The 20,603-nt window shown below is 46.5% G+C and overlaps 2 protein-coding genes across 3 annotated transcripts in view; both read left to right on the top strand.

Moving 5' to 3' along the window:
- Positions 1-12,449, top strand: part of DNAJC6 (DnaJ heat shock protein family (Hsp40) member C6) — a 41,321-nt gene extending 28,872 nt beyond the window's left edge. For both annotated transcript variants that reach the window (XM_050977322.1, XM_030226500.2), the window contains exons 7-19: positions 21-215; positions 767-884; positions 1,425-1,504; positions 1,676-1,869; positions 1,963-2,043; positions 2,660-3,121; positions 4,740-4,892; positions 5,657-5,725; positions 6,329-6,463; positions 8,134-8,391; positions 8,870-9,015; positions 10,006-10,182; positions 11,120-12,449. In XM_050977322.1, coding sequence (XP_050833279.1) covers positions 21-215; positions 767-884; positions 1,425-1,504; positions 1,676-1,869; positions 1,963-2,043; positions 2,660-3,121; positions 4,740-4,892; positions 5,657-5,725; positions 6,329-6,463; positions 8,134-8,391; positions 8,870-9,015; positions 10,006-10,182; positions 11,120-11,221 — 2,170 coding nt within the window. In that variant the 3' untranslated portion in view covers positions 11,222-12,449. The remainder of the gene's footprint in view (positions 1-20; positions 216-766; positions 885-1,424; positions 1,505-1,675; positions 1,870-1,962; positions 2,044-2,659; positions 3,122-4,739; positions 4,893-5,656; positions 5,726-6,328; positions 6,464-8,133; positions 8,392-8,869; positions 9,016-10,005; positions 10,183-11,119) is intronic.
- Positions 12,450-14,431: 1,982 nt separating this feature from the next.
- On the top strand, positions 14,432-19,313 carry LEPROT (leptin receptor overlapping transcript). The gene is made up of 4 exons (XM_009088787.3): positions 14,432-14,529; positions 14,766-14,841; positions 15,599-15,785; positions 16,930-19,313. Exons 1-4 carry the CDS (start codon positions 14,514-14,516, stop codon positions 17,044-17,046), a joined length of 396 nt encoding a protein of 131 aa, XP_009087035.1. The 5' UTR covers positions 14,432-14,513; the 3' UTR covers positions 17,047-19,313.
- The last annotated feature ends 1,290 nt before the right edge of the window (positions 19,314-20,603 follow it).

Below are 20,603 nucleotides of genomic sequence, written 5' to 3'. Positions count from 1 at the left end.
CTGGTTTTCTCTGCCTGCAGGTACATAGGGTACATTTGTGACCTAATCGCAGACAAACCTGTCATCCCCCACTGCAAACCACTCACGATCAAGTCAGTCACCCTCAGCCCCGTCCCCTGCTTCAACAAGCAGCGCAATGGCTGCCGGCCCTTCTGCGACATCCTGAGCGGAGAGACCAGGATCCTCACCACCTCCCAGGAGTACGAGAGGATGAAGTGAGTCCTGGGCCCCTGCCTCCCTCAGGAGTGCATGCAGCCACTGCCACTTTGCTGGGGCATGGCTGGGCTGCAGCCATTGCCTGGCTGCTGATCAATGGAGATACTCACTGAGAGTTAGTGCCTCGGGTCGACATCAATGGCCACAGGGAGTCTGAGGTTGGCAGCAGTGGGAAAACTGCTCAGACATCAGGATCTGAAGTTGGCATGGGTGGGATAACTGCACAGACATCAGGATCTGAGCCTGGCAGGGGTGGGATAACTGCACAGACATCAGGATCTGAGCCTGGTAGGAATGGGATCACCACAGACATCAGGATCTGAGCCTGGGAGGGGCGGGACAGCTGTACAGACATCAGGATCTGAGGTTGGCAGGAAGTAGGATACCTTCCTAGAGATCATCCAGTGCTCTGTTGGGTCCCCCTGTGCAATATTTTTGTTTTGACCAAGCAGAGAATTGAATGCTCCTCCTTGCCTGGCCTGAAGGAGGTGAGAGCTTTGGTGTGGTGGAAGGGAGCTTAACCCTGGCTTTCCTCCTGTTCCCCTCCAAGAGAATACCGTGTGCAGGAAGGGAAGGTGCTGATCCCACTGGGAGCCACTGTCCATGGAGATGTTGTTGTCTCTGTCTACCACATGAGATCGACCATCGGGGGACGCCTCCAAGCCAAAGTAGGAGCTGGTTTCTCTTCTCTTGTGTGGGGAATTAGAGCTGGCTAAATGTGGAATCTCCACAGTTTCCTTGAGGATGTATTTAAAACTTGAATATTCAAGTTGCAGAGTAGGCAGTGAATATTTTCCTCCTCTCCACTCATTGTTGGTGCCCTTTGCTGTGTAGATGACGTTTCCCTGAGGCCTCTACTCCAAGTGAAATGGTTTTATATTTTTTGGGACACAAACCTGTTGCTCCAATGCATTCAGTGGGAACAGCTTCATTTCATTGCAAAACTGATAAGTAGATCCCAGAAATTAAGAGAAGCAGGGAAAGAAGGCCAGTTCCTGAAAGTTTTCTGCTGTACAGAGGCTGCAGCAGCAGGGTTGAAGGCAGATGGAAATATTGGAATATTTGGGAATATTGAGAAGGAAATATTGCTTGTAGAACAAGCAGAATGAATTCAGTTATGCAGCAGTTAAGATTAGGGTAGACTTAACTAACTTCTGGATTTAAGCCCTTGTTCAGTCTGGTTCTCTCTGCTTTTCTTTTCTTTTCAGATGACCAACACACAAATATTCCAAATTCAATTTCACACTGGATTCATAGCCCTGGGAACAACCACTCTCAAATTCACCAAGTGAGTGTTTGAAGCTGAACATTAATCAAACCTGATGCATAAAAGCCTGATGAAGGCTGAGGGAGAACAGTCACAGATGAACTATGAAAAGCCTGAATGTACTGAAAGCCTTTTTATAGCTTTCCAGAAATATTCTTCCCTTTTCAACTGGACCACTCTTGTCCCCTTTAGGCCTGAGCTGGACGCCTGTGACTCTCCAGACAAATATCCTCAGCTCTTTCATGTTATACTGGACATAGAAATACAGTCTGCAGACAGACAAACTGAATTAACTCCCCCATGGGAGAACTTCACAACAAAAGACATCAATCCCTCCATTCTCTTCTCCTCCCACCAGGAGCACCAGGACACTCTTGCTTTGGCAGGTAAGGGCTGCATGGATTTGTTCCCTTCCCACAATTTCTTCATGCTCAGCTGGGTTTTGTTTCATTCCACCTCTCTGGTGCTCTGTGCTGCAGGCAGAGGTGCCACAGATTCCCCCCAGGATAACATCAGGAACGTTGGGCAGAGTGCATTCTTCTCCTCTCTCAGCTGGCAAGGTAGGCAAGGCTTGGTCTTCAGAGTCAAATCTGCTCCAAAGAACAAAACAACTCCTGTTCCCCTGGCTGGAGCTGGAGTGAGGCTGAGGGACCCCACTGTAGCATTAGATCACAGAGCTGGGCACACCCTGGTGTTGCCAAGGATTGGGAATTCCTTTCCTACAGCATCCTCCTCAAACTGTGCTCTGTGGGACCATTGCTGACATACTTCTAGGGTGAGCCTTTACCCAAGGCCTCCTTCATGCTAAAACTTGGAATAAATAAGCCTTGATGAGAAAATTTAGGTTCATCTTGGCAAAGGAATCGTGGGATCATTTAGGCTGGAAAAGACCTTCAGGGTCATCAAGTCCAACCATTCCTCAGCACTGCCAAGGCCACCACTGACCACGGCCCCAGGTGCCACATCCCCCATGGATGGGGACCCCAGCTGTGCCAGGGCTGCAAAACCCTTTAGGGGAAGAAATTCGCCAGCTTTTATTTTACAAAGCAAAATTATTTTAGCCAAATGCTGCTGTGCAATTCTCAGCTTTCTGTTCTGCTTGTAAGCTGATTTTTACGGGACCTGTGTGATGACCAAACTAACAGCTGCCTAATTTTATTTTCAATCATCATTTAGATCAGAAATCTGACAAAAGTAGCTCTCACCCCACCTCAGAGGATCGAGCAGCGTTGGTGCATGAGGAAAGCGAACAGTCAGATGACGAACTCTTGTCCCTTTCCAGTCAGCACAGTAATGCCAGCGGTGACAAGCCCCACGGGACACCCAAACACAGCAAAAAGCAGCAAGAGCCTCCAGCAGCACCTCCCCCTGAAGACGTGGACCTGCTGGGCCTGGATGGCAGCCCCATGAGCAAGAGCTTTCCCTCGCAGCCCAGCGCTGCCCCCTCTAACTCTGACCTGCTGAATGACCTGTTTGGGGTCGGAGGGCCGAGCTCCCAGAGCCCTGCTGGAGCTGCTGCTGCTGCTGCTGCTGCTGCTGAGGAGGTTTTCCACGTGGGGGCACCTGGATCTGTGCAGTCGACCCCGCGGCGCTCGGCAGCTTCGGCGTCCCCGTCCCCATCCCCGAGGGTAGGAGAAGGTAATGGTGGCTTTGTTATAAAAACACAAAGACAATACTCTGTCAATTACTCAGTAAATTCACATTATACCACCAATATATCAGCAATAAGTGTTTGAGGAAGTAAAGTTGAAACATTCATGTATCAAGGAAACAGAGCAAAAACTTTAAACAGTTTGAAATTAATAACAATCATTATTTGTTGGTGTTACCTCTAGAAGCCAAAACCAGCAGAGACTGTAATGAAGAACAGAACTTTTGATGAAATTGATGATATAATTAACTGCATCCCCCCCAAGGGGAGGACTTGGGCTTGGAGGATCCCTCTGGGGGGTCTTGGCTACCTCCCTTTCATGTAGGAGATCCCAAGAGGCCAACCAGCTCCTCTGCTCCAGTCCCTACTGGAGCACACCCTGGGGTTTGGAGGCTCCTCACACCAGCAACCACTGGAGAGCCTCAGTTTTGCTCTCATTATGTGTCCAACAGTGAACATGAGTTTTACAAAAACTCCTCTGGGGGGGTTGGGTGGGCCTACAGCACCATGAATTGAATTTTTCTTTTAACTTAGGGGGTTTGGAGCTCTGAGAGGGATCCTGGACTAGGAAATAGAGAATTTCTGTCTCTTCCAAGACCAGGCTGCAGGAGTGGTTGGATAGATATTAGGGAGAGGGATCTTTTGAAGGATAAAGCAGAGCAAGTGCAAAGAGAGAGAAGGATCCAAGTTTCAGTGGAAAGAACTGGTCACTTGTAGAAACCTGGAGAAGGTTTCTTTTCTTGTAGGCTCAGTCTGAGAGCTCTCACCCAGGGCAGGTTTTGCAGACACATCACACAAGAGGTGCAGCAACAGATCAGGAAAAGATTTAGGGATTTAGGAGCTCTGCAGAGCCAGAATCACACAGCTCAGTTGTGCCAAGCCAGGAAAACAAGGATAAGAGCTTGGGAAATGAGTGAAGAGTAGTGACTGAGTAACATAAGTAATGAGTAGCATCATTACCACAGTGGGATTGTACTTTCCAGGATGCTTTTAACTTTACAAATGTTGACAAGAATCTGAGTGACTTCATAGGAGTTTCTTTGGGTTGAGTTTGTGGGGGTTTTACATGGAAGAGAGAGGACCGAGCAAACTGATCAGAAATGGAGTTTGGGAAGAACTGGATTTTTGTAACAAGTGATGTAGGAAAGACATCCATTATTTTCTAAAACTGTTTCTCAAAGTCCCTTACCCCCAACATGGATAACCTTTGCCAGCCTGGAATCATCTTGAGAGGAAGCAGGAATGGCAGGAATTGCACCAGGACAGTAACTCCAAGCTCCAGAGTGTCTTCCACCCTCTCCTGGCAGCTAAAACTCCACCTGAAGTGCCTGAGTACTTTAACACTCACTTTGCCCGGCTCTAAATTCAGCCTCTCTCAGGAAAGGAGAGATGGGGTCAGTTTGTTGCCATGGCCAAGCTGTGGGGCTCTGCAGGTGCCCAGAATTTGGGATATTGATGCTCTCCATTTGCTCCCCCACAGTCCCAGTCTGTCTCCTCTTTGTTACCTTCAGGTATCAGATTTCCTCTCCCCACAGCATTCCCTTACCCTGGAGCACATTCCTGCTGCAAGTTCATGATTTGGTTTCCTCAAATATGTTTTCACAGCCACTGCCTTTGATCCTTTTGGAAGCAGCCCCAAGCAAACTGGTCCAGACCTCCTGGGCTCCTTCCTTGGCTCATCAGCTGTCCCTGGGGATCCTTTCCTTCAGGCCACAAGAAGCCCTTCACCAACTGTGCACAGCGATCCCTTTCACATGGGTAAGAAAGGAGAGCCTCTTCCAGGCTGTTTAAAGAAATGTAAAATGTTGCTTTGAAATAGAAATGGAACCATTAAGTACAAAGTGATGATTCCCATAAAACGACTCTAAACCACAGAAACCCCACGAAACAGGAAAGAGCTTTTTGTCTCTGGACTTAAAGTATATTCAGCATCTGAAGTGTGGTAGGATGAGCTGAGTTTTGATCAGGTCTTAGACTTAATTAATAGGCTATTTATATAAATAAAAAAGAGGCCATGAAGAATGTCTGCCCACATATTCCTGTGGTTATGAGGTCTCCTTTGAAGCAAACTACCATTAATTGCACTAAACACAGCCATATTTAGAGAAAACACACATCCTTTGGTGACTTTAGTTGCAGGCACCAGCTTTCTTTAGCTCCAGTAGTAACCCCAACCAAATTCACAGCTGAATTTGACTGAAGAGAAGGAATTTTCTTCTATTTGTTTAAAAGTTCCCTAATTTCCTCCTTCTCACCCCAAAATGTAAGGTGTAACCCTGTCTGAAACACATTCAGTTACAGATTTGTTTCTGCCTGATCATCTAACACGTGCTGCTTGGGAATATTCCTTGGAAAGCTGGAAGGGATCTCAAAGACCATCCAGTTCCAGCTCCCTGCCATGGGAACAACCTCCCACGTGAGGTTCTGGGACTTTGTGGGGTCCCAGTGGCTCCTGGTGGGCACTGGGCTGTGCTGGTTTTGCTGGACTGCTTTGAGATACTGATATCACTCATTCTCTTTAGCTTCCAGCACTCCAACGGTTTCCATCCAACCAGATGTTTCCAGTGGTTGGGACTGGCCCAACAAAGCAGGTATGTGTCACAAAATTCAGGGTGGTTAGCAAAAAAAACACCTTTAAGGAGCTCTGAGAGGGGAGAGGCAGTGGGGAAATGCTGCCAGTCACTGCAAAGAGCAGGTTCCCTCTAAAGATTTCCATATAAAATAAAAATTTGGGTTTGTTTCCTCAAGAGCCCAGAGCAGGACAGGTGAGGTGAGGGTGTCCAGGGGTTGTTTCATCCCATGTAGAGCCATGGGAAAAACCTGGGGGCTGCTGTGCATTCCCAGGATGCCACTAAATGATTGCATGGTTCTTTCTAATCTTGGGAGAGTGTGCATGGCCTCCCAAAGTTGCTTCCTGAAGGCTTCTTAATACACATACACATGTCACAATTCCTCTGGCAGTGCAGACAGTCTGGGAACATTCCTGCTGCTGCTCCTAATTGGGAGTGGGAGTGCAACAAGTCTGAGGCTGCTGAGGAGCCTGACAATGGTACACTCAATTTTAATAGCAGTCTTCTAATATGTGGCTGAGCACTGGGGAAGAGCTGCACTCCTATCAAACAGGAGGAAAAATGTCAAACAGAAGGAAAAATGTTCTTTTTTCTCTTTTATATTTTTTTTCTTTTCTTTTTAAGGTGGTTTAGGAATGGGAAGTAAGTCTGCTGCCACCAGTCCTACAGGATCCCTCCACAGCACTCCCACTCATCAGGCTAAACCCCAAACACTGGATCCATTTGCTGATCTGGGAAGTCTTGGAGCGAGTTTAGCAGGTTTGCATCCCTTATTAAAAAAAGGAAAATAATAAATTACCATCATTCTTTTAGAGAAATAGGCTGAGCAGCCTGGTATGTGTGGGGCCTCTCAGCCCACCTGCATGCCAGTGCTGCTGCCAGGCTTTCCCTTTTGCCTGACTCTCTGTAAACTCTCAGAAATCCGTGCTTTTCCTGATCCCTGGTCAAAAAATGTGCTGGCAACGTGCAGGGAGCTCAGCAGGCTCCATGGGTTGCACAACCTCTGATAAGTCCAAACATGCTCTGGCTGAGGATGCTCTGTGTTCAAGTGCTGCTACAGGCCTGGGAGGAGAATTTGGCTCTGCAAAGCTGCTGGGGTTCTTGAGAAATTGCTTCTTTCTAGACTTGACTTGTTTTCCTGCTTTGTGAGAAAAGCTGTGGAATTGATCTGTCTCTAATTTGCAGTATTATCTAAAGATGGGGTATTTGCACCTGGCTACAAAGCCTGACTGCTTAGAAAAGCCTTTGCCCCTTGTTTTATGTAATAAAAAATCATCAAGCCCTCAATTCCAATGTTGAAAAGGCAGTTTTGAGAAATTATTGAAGCTTTCCTTAAAGCCCAGCATTGTCTGAGTGTGGTAAATAGATTTTCCTTGCATTTGTTGCTGCCCTCAGCTCTTTGGGAGCCCTTGTGGTTCGGTGTGATGTTTGTTTTCCCCTTTGCGTCAGTCCCAGCATGGCTCTGGAATTCGGTTTCCCAGTTCCCTCTGCTGGATTTCAGGCTGCTCTGCAGGAGCAAAATAAAAACCGTGCCAAGCCCCATGACAGAGCCACCGAGGTCCTTTTAAAACACACATTCTGCAGGAGAGTGGTGGGGTTTAAAAACAAATGGCTTGGTATCCCCAGGATATTTAAGCATATTTTTGTTGGTTGTGAGTAAATCAAAAGCACTTCATCCAGTTTCCATGACACATTTCTGAGCTGGGAGCTGAGCGTGGATGTCAGTGTGAAATAATAAAACATTGACACCGGGTTCCTCCCACAAACACAACCAGAGCCAGAGGAGCATCCCCCAAAGCAATGAGATGCTGGGACACATCTCTGTGGATGGTTTTAATCAGCACAGCATGAGGAGACACGATTCCAACAGCAGCAGCTTGGTGTTGGCACTGGCACAGGCTGCCCAGAGAGCTTCCTCATCCCTGCAAGTGCTCAAGACCAGGCTGGATGGGGCTCTGAGCAACCTGGCTAGGGCAAAGTGGGATGGAACTGGATGAGCTTTAAGGTCCCTCCCAGCTTTAATCATTCTGGCACTCTGTGTTGTCACCCTCCCCATGGAGCTGTGGCTCCTTGCTAGCTACCTCCAGCTTTCCCTGTTTCCCGCAGCCACCTCCCATTCCTCAAACCCTCGAAGCCAGGTGCTGTCCCAGAAACAGCCCACAAAGCAATCTCGGGGCTAAAGCCATGCTGCAAACATTCGTGGCACAGCTGAAAACAGAAGCCTGGGGGACTTCGCTTGGATCAATTCTGCTTTGTGAGAAAAAGCTGCGGAATTGATCTGGGCTATTTGCACCTGGCTACAAAACTTGACTGCTTAGAAAAGCCTTTCTCCCTTGTTTTATGCCATAAAACACTCAGCAAACCCTCGATTCCAGAAAAGGCGGTTCTGCTTGGACTCCCGCGGTGACTCCCTGCCTCGCTGTCCGCAGGTGGCCCCTCGTTCGCCAGCAAGCCGACCACGCCGACGGGCATGGGCGGGGGCTTCCCGCCGTCGCCGCAGAAGCCGCCGCCGCAGCCCATGGGTGGCAGCGGGTGGCAGCAGGGCGCGGGCTACGGCTGGCAGGGGGCACAGCCCAAAGCCCAGCCCAGCGTGCCCCACGCCTCCCCCCAGAACAAGCCCAACTACAACGTGAGCTTCTCGGCCACGGGAGCGCAGGGCGAGCGCGGAAAAGGAGCCGCTAATGTCGGTAAGAGCCTTGGAATTCAGCGTTCAAAGGGTTGGCTCCCTTTGGGTGTCCCTCGGTTTGCAGGTTAGGAGTAAGCAAGTCAGTCATGTGGATTATTTGTGCTTTATCCTGTCTTGGACGCTGAACTGTGCTATTTAGGCAGTCCTGTATTCCAAATGAGCTCCTAGAATAATCCTGGAAGTGTCCAGAGCCAGGCTGGATGGGGCTTGGAGCAACCTGGGACAGTGGAAGGTGTCCCTGCCATGGGAGGGAGTTGGAACTGGATAAACTTGAAGGTCCCTTCCAACACAAACCATTCTGGGATTCTAAAATAATAATAATAACAACAACTTAAAAGTAACATTAAGTAACAGCTTTCATGTTCATTAGCACTGAGAGATCGTTAATGTGATTAACCAAAGGATGTATCTTATGAAGAAAGCCAGGGTTAAATGCACCCATGCTTTGATTATAACTTCAAATCTTCTCCATTTTCAAGATTCCAAGCCAAAAGTGTCTGCAGATTTTGAAGATTTATTATCTGGTCAAGGCTTTAATGCTCACAAGGACAAGAAGGGCCCCAAAACAATAGCTGAGATGAGAAAAGAAGAAATGGCAAAGGAGATGGACCCTGAAAAACTAAAAGTAAGCAAAATTCTTGGTGATGTCCTCCCAGACATTCAATGTCCTCAACAGATTTAAAACTCCAAGGTTACATTTGTGTCCTCAGCCAGACCACAGCAACAATGGCTTGCTCAGTGCCCCTGTCTGGGCTGCTGCCCTTCCACAGCGCTCCAGCCCTGATTAGCAGGCGCTGCTAATTGAACTAATCCTCTGCCTCATTAATCCTGCCTGCTTTGGAATTCTCTCATCTCTCCTCAATAAATTGCCAAACTGCAGATCTTTTATGGAAGGGAAGGGAATTCAGTCTGTCCTGCTCTGGGTGTGAAATATGAGACCACAAGTTGGAATTACAGAAGGAGAGGAAAAGCTGCAGCAAAAGCCAAGCAAAGTTCTAGAAAACAGAATGATCCTCTCAAAATGTCCTGGTTTTAGCCTTGTGGAAAGGTTTTAACCTTTGGGAAGTGACAGTAAACACACTGAACACCACCATCAGCCACAGCAGCTGGACAGAGGTCAGGCCATGGAGCGGGCAGGAGTTTTCCCAGTTCCCATTTTCATCCCCACAAAAGCTGTCGAGTCACTGAAGCTCCCAGCTGATTTGGCCTTCCCAATACAATTCTCTTTGCTCTGCTGCCTTTTTTATTTCATTGGGGCAGCTCAGCCTGGAACTGTAAAATCTATTTATGCTTTGGTTTTCACATTTACATTTTAGCTTAGCTGAGCTTAGTTTAGGTGTGCAATTACCCTTGCTAAAGAAACAGACAGTTAAACACTGAATTTTGGCTATTCCATCAAGCATTACTAAGTCAGTGTTTTTAGCAGGGATGTTGCTCAAAGTCTGTCTTAACTTTCAAGCAGTGATATAAAAATTAATGATAAAGTTTTTCTGAAGGTTTTCTAAAGCATGGAAAGAAATTTAAGGTGGGTTTACAGCTATTCAAATGAAGAAACTTAGTCCTGGTGGAATATCTAAAGTGAGGCATAAATGGAGACTTGCACTCCTTCCTGCAGGTCCTGGAGTGGATCGAAGGCAAGGAGAGGAATATCAGGGCTCTGCTGTCCACCATGCACACGGTGCTGTGGGCAGGGGAGACCAAGTGGAAGCCTGTGAGTATGGCAGACCTGGTGACTCCAGAGCAGGTGAAGAAGGTGTACAGGCGGGCTGTGCTCGTCGTTCACCCCGACAAGGTAAGGCTGGGCTGCCTTCACTTGGGGGGAAACCAAAATTGATTATAAACTGTTGGGTGGGATCACTGATTCATTGCCTCAAGCAGCTCTGCGGAAAGTGGGAGCTCAAGATTTCTGCTGGTTTCTGGAAGTTGAGAACTCTCAGCTCATCCCTGGAAGTGTTCAAGGCCAGGCTGGAGCAACCTGGGATAGCAGAAGGTGTCCCTGCCCATGGAACCATTTAGGCTTTAAGGCCCCTCCCAGCCCAAAGCAGTCAGGGGTTTTGTGAAACCACTGCCAGCCCCAAGGCTGTGCCTGGAACCTGCTGCTTCAAGCAGCAGAAATTCAGAGCTTTTGTCACCCTCGCTTTGACTCTCAGCCATTCTGCTGCTGGACAGCAGTTCCTGCTGAAGGACACCCAACTCAAACCCCTGCAGTGGAACCGTCAGGATGTTTGGTTGCCCAGCTCGTGGCTGGTGCCCTGGCTGCTGCCACTTGCTGACCAGGGAGCAACGAGTCCAGCTGGGACACCCCGTGGGGAGGAGGCAGCTTCCACTTGGCAGGGAATGGAGGCCCTGGGAGTCCCAAGCTTTAGGACAATCTGGGCTGCCCGAGGTTTGCAGGAATTCTGATTTATCCAAGAACCGTGTCAGGTGGCATCTCTTCCCCTTCCTTGCAGGTAAAATTCCTCCCCCAGTGCCAAGGTTATATTTATTATTTAGAAGGTCACATTTATTATGCCTATGGGAGAGTGGTTTACCCCACTCTGGGGGTTGTCAGCTCTGGGGAGCAGCAAAGCCAAGAAATTCTTAAGGAAAGCAGCTCTCCAGAGTAGCTGATTTTTGTCAAGGAAAAAGTGAAAATTCCTGGAAGTGCTTGGGAATCTGCTCACGTGCCAGCTGTTGTGGTTGGGTTTGGGAGCTCTGACATCCCTCTTTTGTCTCTGTTTTTATTCCAGGCTACTGGGCAGCCATATGAACAATATGCAAAGATGATATTTATGGAGCTGAACGATGCCTGGTCAGAATTTGAAAACCAAGGACAAAAACCCTTGTATTAGGTACTTTCTCAGCCTCCACTCCAGACCCGTGCTAGTGCTTATTTAGTCTCTTGTCACAAATGTCACAGATCAACCAAACTCTGGCCGGAAATTCACAAGTTTCAGAAAACTGAGAGCCTAATACTTATCATGAAGAACATGAGAAAGGTTTCCTAACACTTGTCTCCAGAATCCTGAGCTCAGAGGAACTCTGGCCACCTGGCTCACCCCACCAGAGCCACAGGGTTACAGATTCTGGTAACTTTTCTGTTTTATTTTGGATTCCAGTGGGACAAGAGAGAACACATACTGGGAAAAGGTGGAACTGGTCTGTTTCCAACAAAGTGTAGCTGGTGAATTTCCTACCTTTTTTTTGTGAGGTGTGTTACGGCAACGCTTCAGTTGAGTTCAACAACTGCTAGTGAGGCCCAAACTTTGATGTATGTTATTTTTTTCCTGGGTTTGGATCGAATTATCCACTTGAAGCGCTCAGCTGTGGTTTAGGCACACTCCTAACAGTCACCATTTGCTGCTTAATTGCTCATCTAGTGTAGTCTGGCTGAAGAGAGCCAAAGCTGAATCCTGGGCTGGGTCAGTGTGGCAGCTGCTTTGGCATTAATGCTGTGCTTCACCTCACAGCCCCGCAGTGAAATGTGCAGGCAGAGTTCCTCCAAGTGCTTTGGAAAGCAAGCAACGAGTCCTTGGGTCAACAGCCCCTTGCTGGTTTGTTAGCAGCAGTTTTGGGGGGAAGGGAGGGTGAATCCACCTTGTCCAAGTGAGGAATGAGCACGTGCTGCATTTCCCTTGGTTCTCATCAGCAGCTCAAAGCCATCAAAGAAATACCAAGCACTCAAAGTTCTGCTGGGAAGGTTTAGAAGCTTCCCAGGTTCTAGGTAGCACTTCCCCTCCTGCAGATCCAGAACTTTTTCCAGCCCACTTGTATCACCTTTATGCCTTTATCAGCTCCAGAGCACTTGGCCAAGGCTCTTGGCAGGCTGAAACCTGTTGCAACTTCGTTTTTCAGATCATGGTGTACGAGCTGTTGCACAGACATCCACAGACCAGGTCTGATCTCTGGGGTCACTCCAGTGCAAATTGATTAGCTTAGAAGTTTATATTGGACCAAAGCAGTGACATCACAAGGGAATCTCTCTGTTGCTGAAGCTGAAGCAGCTTTCCTAGTTCAAAAGCGAGCTGAAATTCAAACTTCACCCCAAATTCTGACGTTCTTCTGTAGAGTAACTAAAGCTAGCAGTTTATTTACCAACACCCAGTCGTGTTTGAGGGATACTCAGTAGGTGGGCAGGAAATAATCTGTATTCACTGCCTCGGGAGCAGGTTGCCATCGGATGTGAGTCTTTAGGGCTGGTGGTTTTTCAAGACAATCCACTACTTGTTGCACTTACATTTTCAAGTGGCAAAGCTATTACTGCAAAGACAGTGTGTCCAAGTACATGGCTTTCTGTATAAAACTCATCCTTTCGTTGTACTGGTCCATTATTTACTGCCATTAACTGAAAATGTGAAACCAACACATAGGTCTCCTTTTATATAAAAGACCTTAAGATAATAGTAACAAACTGGATGTTATTTATTAATGTTTTGATCCAGTATGTGCTTGTCTTATTTAAAGAGATAACTGGAATGTGAATCATGTTCCTGTGATTTGTTGGTTTATTGTTTCTCATTCACATTTGTAGATATTGTGACCTATGCCTATATAATTAAAAGGATCTCATTACTAGAACGTACTTTTTTTTAATGATGAAAACCTCATTAGCTTTGTATCGAGTTTGTCACGGCACATAACTCTGGATACTCATCCATTCACAAAATACAAATCCACCATTAAACTTTACCAAAAATAAATCCAACCCTCTACCCCACTTAAGCTTTGATTACTTCCATCCCTAATGTTTTTATGGATGCATGAAAGTATTAGGACGTATGTATATCCAAATAGTTAACTGAAAAAAATCCATTCTTGTCATATCTGGTAGTGACAGAGGTTATCAATGTTCAGGTTTACTGTTTGACTAAATTATTGTAATTTTTGTAAATACGGTATATACTCGATGAAATTGTGACTGGTCTAAAACATTTGTATATACATTAAAAAGCTCAAATTAACAAATTCAGGTATCTTTTGTGCTTGTGACCACGAGGTTCCAGTCCTACATCTCCTGTGGGAGGGGTGGTGAGCCCTGGCTGGGTCAGTTTTGTCACTGTCATTATCCACAGGTTGGCATTCCAGGTGCTTTTCCCAAATTATTTGGAAACAACTTGGCATTGCTGTTCTCAGGCTCCTGCCTTCAGAGACCCACAGCCAAACAAGCCAGCAAACCCAACGTTTTCAACTGGTTTGGAAGCATTTAGTGGATTAAGCCTGTTTTAATAAGGCTTCTGGCTCAAAATAATTCAAAATAATGAAAAATGGGGAAAAATATGGAGCAGGGTACATAAAAAGAGAAGAGCTGAGGAGGGAGGTATCTGAAGAAAAGCACCCTGGGGAGGGCTATTGAAAATATTGTGCAAAATCTCCCTCTAAAAGGCTTTTCTTGGGACAAAGATGCTGTTATTGGGTGAAAAAAAGTTGGGTTGGGGCAAAAATGCTCTTCTTGGGGCAAAAAGGTTCTTCTTAGGACAAAAAGACTGTTCTTGGGGCAAAAAGGCCATCGCTGAATTAATAAGGCTGTTTTGAGGTAAAAAGCCATTGCTGGGGCAAAAAGGCTTCTCTTCTCTTGGGTCAAAAATGGGAGCTCGAAATGTGTCATCTCAGAAATTCCAAGGCTTAAAAAACAAGGCTTTGACAAAAGCTGTGCCTTTCTACGTGTTGATTAGCAGAAGGGTGGATGAGCTAGGTCCTGAGGTGGCCCTGCTTGAGGCAAACGGGCCGGCTGAATTTTTTGGGGTGAAAACAGAGGTTTTCAGGAGTACCCACAAAACGGCAGAGCCTGAGGGCGGGGACTCTTTAAAGCGGTGTTTACGGATTCAAATCCACACAAATACACATTTGCGCACAAATATTCTTTCTTACGCACAGATACGAATTTAAGGCACGCACATACACATTTCTTACCCTCATACAGGGGTTATATACGAAAACAAACCCGGCTTTTTGCGAGGTTTACGCGCGTTAAACCCCACCCGGGGCCGTCCCCTCAGAACGCCCCGCCCCCTGTCGCGAGCGCGGGCGTGGCGGGAAAAGGCGCTCCCTCCCGCAGCCCGCCCTTTTAAAGGCTCGGTCACGTGACGCGCGGAAAAGGGGCGGGGCCACAAGGCGGAAGTCGCGCGGTGCCAACGGAGCCCGGACATGGCGGGCGTGAAAGGTATCGGGGGCTCCCTCATGAGGGAGCGTGCCCCGGGCAGCGCCTCAGCGCGGGGGCGGGCGGCCGGGAGTGGCGGGGAGGGATGCCCGGCACCGGGGGAGGTGGTACCCCGCCCCCGCCGAGGGATGCCCGGTCCCCGGTGGGGCGGTTACCGGTGCCCCGGGAGGGATGCCCGGTGCCTCAGTGCCCGGTGCCCCACGGGCCGGTGCCTCACCGCCCGCCCTGTGCCGTTGCAGCTCTCGTGGCCCTGTCCTTCAGCGGAGCCATCGGGCTGACGTTCCTCATGCTGGGCTGCGCCCTGGAGTACTACGGGTGAGCGGGCCGGTGCCCTTCCCAAAGCTTCTCCTGGTTAAAAACCATCCGTTAAAGCTTTATTTTATTATTTAATGGAGCTCCTTGGCTCCTCCTGCAGCCCCCCGCTCCCAGGCTCTTGGCACGTGGCACTTTGTTGTGATTAAACATCACTTCCTAAGGCGGTATTTGCATTTGCATTCAAATAAAAACACTGCAAACTGCTCTGTGCTGCCTCAGGGGAAGCGGTGCCACCTTGCTTTTTAATCTCACAACAACACTTGCCTTAATTTCCTGTTTCTTTGAACAATCCTGCCACGAGTTTCCATTTGGGATGTCCCCACCCATGGCAGGGGCTGGAACTGGCTGAGCTTTGGGTTCCCTTCCAGCCCTGACTGTTCTGTAATTCCGTGTCTGTAAAACACTTTAAAAATTCGCAGGAGGCTCCTGAGAGCTGTGACCCAGAGAGGAGATGTGAGGGTGTTCCTGCTTCATCCCTGTCACTTGGGAATGCTGCTCCTGGTCCTGCTCCAGTGCATTTCCTGCTCCCTCTGTGGTCAGAGCTGAATCAGCAAAACGATTCAAAAGTCAAATAAACGAACCCTTGCTCGTGTGAGAGGCTGCGTGCTGCTCCAGCAGTACAGGGAGAACGAGGTGGAATTGCCCCATTTTGGGTGCAATTTCAAGCCAAAAAGTAACACAGGAGTTTAGCACCAGCTTTCTGACTGAAGTACCTCATTTAACTCATTTACCTCATTTCTTCTCTCCCCCTGCCCAGTGTGTACTGGCCCCTGTTTGTGTTGATATTTTACTTCATCTGCCCCATTCCCCACTTCATTGCCAAGAGGGTGGGTGATGACAGCGATGCAGCCAGCAGTGCCTGCAGGGAGCTGGCCTATTTCTTCACCACGGGAATTGTTGTCTCTGCCTTTGGATTTCCTATCATCCTTGCACGGGTGGAAGCAGTAAGTCCTTGCTAATTTTTCTTCTCAGACCCCACTTGCTGGGTATCATCTTCAATCCTGCTTTTATTTCATTGCTCTGCTGTCTCCAGGTGAAAGTAATCCACTGAAATTTGCCTTTTTGATCTGAAAAAAAGAACTCACACGACTGAAAAGTTTTTAGCTGGTGTATTTTCCCCCTCCAGCCTTGTTTGGGCCCAACACAAGATAACATCTCCTCCTGCACCTCATGCCTCTCTGTCTCATGACCCTTTGCATCACTTCTTGCTCCAGCTTCCTTATTTTCCTCTTGGAATTTCTGCTTCCTCCATTGAGGATGCTGCAAACTTGGGGGCTGGGGAGTGTTAGGAGGTAAAATATAAAGGGCCAAGCTTCCAGAGCTGCTCTTGTGGCTCTCAGAGCATTTCCCAAGTTTGGCCCCTCAAAACCTGAGGAAACTCTGCCTAAGTTCTTTCCTCTTTGCTTTCTGAACTTCTCTCCAGTGGTGAGATTTTGGTCACATTTGTGTGAAAGGCAAAGAATTCCCCCAGTCCCAATGATTTCCTGAGTCCTGTTCGTTTCCCTTTCACTCCTTTAAACGTTGTGTGCTTGCTCTGAGTTTCTTTGCAGTGCCCATTTCCCCTGATATTTTTATTTTGGAGCCTGGCAGCAGCACAATGACCACGAGAGGGAACTCTCACTCGTGTGCTTTAAGAGTAAATGTTCCTTATTTAAGTAAATTACTGCTGCAGCTCAGGAATAAAAAGAAAAAGCTGTTTACTTTTAAATCCAAGTTTTCCATGCCTGTTGCTTCTTTAAAAGGAGATATTTTGATTTTGTTGCTTGGCAATGAAAGGAGAGCACTAATTTCACCAGTTTCTCTCTGATTTAGGTGTGTTTTAATGATTTGGAAGGCAAGTCATCATTTTCTTCTAAATCCTAGCAGTAGCTTGGCTGAAGTGTTTCTTAGTGATACAAGTGGCTGCTAATTGAATAATTAGTCACACAAATTGAATTCTTTATTGTTTGCCTCTTCTGCTTTTAGCACCTTTCTGTAGTATTTTGATTTTTTTTTAGTGTTTTAGCTGATCTAATGCCTAGAAATAAATAACTGTCCTGAGCATCTTTTCCAAGAACTGCTTTGATTGTTCCATTTCTTGCATTTCAGATCAAGTGGGGAGCCTGTGGCCTGGTGCTGGCTGGCAATGCAGTCATTTTCCTTACCATTTTAGGCTTTTTCCTTGTCTTTGGCAGAGGAGATGACTTTAGCTGGGAGCAGTGGTAGGAGCTCCTTGTGGTGCTGGTAATTTTCAATATTCCACAGCTTTTGCCCCTGTTCTGTGTGTATGTACAGATATTCTAATGTGTGTGGCTTTACATTATCATGTAATCATTTGCTTTTTTAAATGCACTTCAGCCAAAGGGACAGTGCTGACAGCTGGCTTGAAGTAGTCACTGAAATGGGGAATTATTATGAATTTATCCTGGAAGAAGTTTACAGAAAAGCAGCAGTTTCACCCATTTTTCACTGTGTTTGCATTGATTTTTGGTTTATTTCAGTGCCATTGAGCCATTGGTCACCACTCCTGTTGGGTTTTTAACCTTCTAATCAAAGAGTAAAAAGAAGATTATCCTAATTGGGATTGTTCAACTTGATCAATCCTTCTGCTTTAATTAGGATCAGTTAATTCATATCCATTCCATTAATTGTCATTTGAGAAAAATTGTAATTTTTCTTAATGATGGTAAAGCCAAACATAAGTGATGCCAACTCTTAGTGCCTAAGGAAAGCAAAAGAAAACAACCCTGGTTAAAAACCCTGCCATTATGTTTGTTTAAAATAATTTTCTCCCCACAAAGGTATTTTCTGTCCCTATTCAGTTTAAAAATTTGGGGAATAACATATTTTAATGCATCTTAAAGCTGACATGACTTCTGTGAAGGTTCACAAAAGGAGAAACTACCCTCAGGACACTTCAAATCACAATTTCATGTTCAACTCTGTGTTTTTATGGGTGTGGATTGCAAGGAATGGAGTGTTCTGCTGGGTAGGATTCCTTATTTCCTCCTTGCTTTTAAAACACCCTTCTTCAGTTCCTGGTTTTTTGTCTGGAAGAAGGTTGTTATTGCATTAAAACACTATATTTTTAATAGCATTATCCTAGTAAACATTCACAGAATCACACTTAGGAAGATCTAATTTTATTACTTTAGTTGTGTAAGGATAGAGGAATGGTCAGTTATTAATTACTGCTAAAAGAGAAATTAACATTAAAGGACAGATTTTTTCTGGATGTTAATGCTCCATCCAAGACATAGCAGGATAAACTTCCAAAAATCCTGGGAATTACAAATTATCTGAGTGTCTTCTTCCTGCTTTTGATAAAATCTGTTGGAACTGGGGAAATGACTTTTTTTAATGGTAAACCAAATTTTTCAGATGAAAAATCATTTCCATGTTTAAATCCTTCTGTGATTTTAAAGAAAATGCCTTTTTTTCCCTATGCAGTGGCAATTTTCACTCAATAATGGAGTAAAGCAGTGAAATAAACCCAGTCAGTGCCTGATGATAAATTCTTAATGCCATTGCTAACAATTCCATTTAACTCCTCTTGCACTGGGGCTGGATTCTGGAAAGCTTTTACTCCATTTATGTACCAAAGGCTGAGATAGAAATCTACAAAACTACTCAATTACTGATGGAGTTTTGGGGAACCAGCTGAGATTGAATTTCCCCTGAAAATAAATCATTCTGTAGTGTGTGACAGGAACAGTGAACAAGGACAATCTAAAGGGACCAGGAGGACCAGAAAATGCTGTTTTAAATTGCTTTTTGCCAAATTTTTCCATTGTACTGTATCCCCCTTGGGCTGTGGTTGGTGGGGACCTCGTGGGTGGTGAGTGGAGAAGGTCAATGCTTTTGTTATTATTATTTTTGTTATTTGTATTATTATTTGGAAGTAGCTCCGTGCACTAATCCCTAATCTGAATTTCATGCAGTTTTCAGGTGGACTTTACATTAAATGTTTAAAATTGTGCTGAAATCGTGGATCTCTGTCAAGTAAATTCACTTTGTTATCAAATATGGTAAAAAATAATATTCCAGTGGGGTTTTTTCTGCAGAGCTTCAGTCCCACTGAGCTCTGATGGTCTGTACTGGGAATTCTGTCCCATCCTCCCGTGGGAATTTCTGGTGGTTTCTCTGGAATGGTTTCCCTGTGTGGAAGTGAATACTGTGTATCCAAAGTGCCTTAATTTCCACACAAGGCTGATTTTTGTGACTGCACCTCCATGGCAAGATCAGTGTTCCATAATCAGCTGGGAATCTGTGGCTGCATTTCCCAAAGCTTCCTTGCCAGCTCATCCTGTCTCCTGTCCTTGGGAATGCAGTGCAGCTTTTGTACCTTTTGGAACCAATTTTTTATGGTTGTCACATCCCTGACATCATCAAGTATTAAAACATGGACATTCAAATATATTCTACTTTTCTTTCCGAGTTGCCTACTAAAACTGACTTTTGGAATTGTCTAATAAACATATCTGATGCTTAAAGATTTGTCTGTCTTTAAATTTCAAGAGGTGACAACAGAGAGGTGTGAGGGGAAGGTAAAACATGTCCAGTGCTGCTTTCCTGGTGTGGAATGGGCAATCTCAGGAGCCAGGGAAGTGGGATTAATGTAGAATGTGTTGGAAAGGTAAAGGATCATCATTTATTTCTTGTGTATGTGGTGAATTTGGGAGGTTTTTAAAGCATTCCATCAAAAAGGTGGGGTGTAAGGTAGTGTTTGAGCTTTTGCCTTTCTTCCAGGGAGTCTGGATAAAATCCATTCTCTGTCAGCAGGGCAGGGATGCAGGGGGCATCAGAGCTCTCCTCCTCTTCCAGCTCACCTCCTGGTATTGAGGTGATGAAAATATTCAAGTGGGGAATTCTGATCTCCCCAGAGCTTGGGAGAATGGAGTCATTCAATCCCCCACGGTCTGGAGGAGTTTGTGGTGTCTGTTTGGGAGAGCTGGAGCTCTCTGCTCCCAGCAGTGCCCTGAGTGCAGGGCTGTGGAGGAGGTGAGGGAGGGTCAGGGAGCTGCTGCCTGTGCACAGGGAGAGGTTGGGAATGCTGCTCACCTTGGCAGAGTCCCTGCAGCTCCAGGCTTGGTGCTGAGCTGCCCAGAGCTTGGGAAAATGGAGTTACTGAGTCCATTGCTGAAAGCCCCCACGGTCTGGAGGAGTTTGTGGTGTCTGTTTGGGAGAGCTGGAGCTCTCTGCTCCCAGCAGTGCCCTGAGTGCAGGGCTGTGGAGGAGGTGAGGGAGGGTCAGGGAGCTGCTGCCTGTGCACAGGGAGAGGTTGGGAATGCTGCTCACTGCAGCTCCAGGCTTGGTGCTGAGCTCCCTTTTTCACCCTGCTGCTGGGTTTGGGGGTGTTGTCTGTGTGGGGTAACTTTGATTTCCTATCTCTCCCACCCTGTTCAGCTGTTTTTCTTCAGTTATTCCCTTTTCCACTGGCTTGGATTAAAACCAGCGCAGGGGTGCTGGTCCCAGTCTGGCACTGGTTTTGTGGGTTCTTCAGTCCTCTCAGAAGCTGGTAACCTTCCTGAGCAGTTGTTATGACCTTGGGTAACTTCCTAAAACCTTGGAGCAGCCTTTAATCCCACAAAATGAGTGTAAACTTGTTACACCGGGGTGATACAAACAGAGTGTCCTGGTAAAACACATTTCAAATGGTGGTGACAAAGTGCAAGTGCTGGAAAGCTCTAAAGTGAGTTTCATAACCCTGATCTCAATTCTTAGCACAGCAGGACTTTTCAGATCCTCCTCTCTTTGCTCTGCAGGGATTGTTTTGGGCTCTG

The sequence above is a fragment of the Serinus canaria genome, chromosome 8, assembly GCF_022539315.1.
Source record: "Serinus canaria isolate serCan28SL12 chromosome 8, serCan2020, whole genome shotgun sequence".
NCBI classification, from domain to species: domain Eukaryota; kingdom Metazoa; phylum Chordata; class Aves; order Passeriformes; family Fringillidae; genus Serinus; species Serinus canaria.
The sequence above is the reverse complement of the archived record's forward strand: the minus strand, read 5'-3'. Positions and strand labels throughout refer to the sequence as shown.

Bases quoted from the DNA above. Each gene is read 5' to 3' on its own strand.
- LEPROT (XM_009088787.3), top strand. The intron at 14,842-15,598 runs GTGAGCGGGCCG...CCCCCTGCCCAG, and splicing joins TGCGCCCTGGAGTACTACGG to TGTGTACTGGCCCCTGTTTG. The intron at 15,786-16,929 runs GTAAGTCCTTGC...CTTGCATTTCAG, and splicing joins TCCTTGCACGGGTGGAAGCA to ATCAAGTGGGGAGCCTGTGG.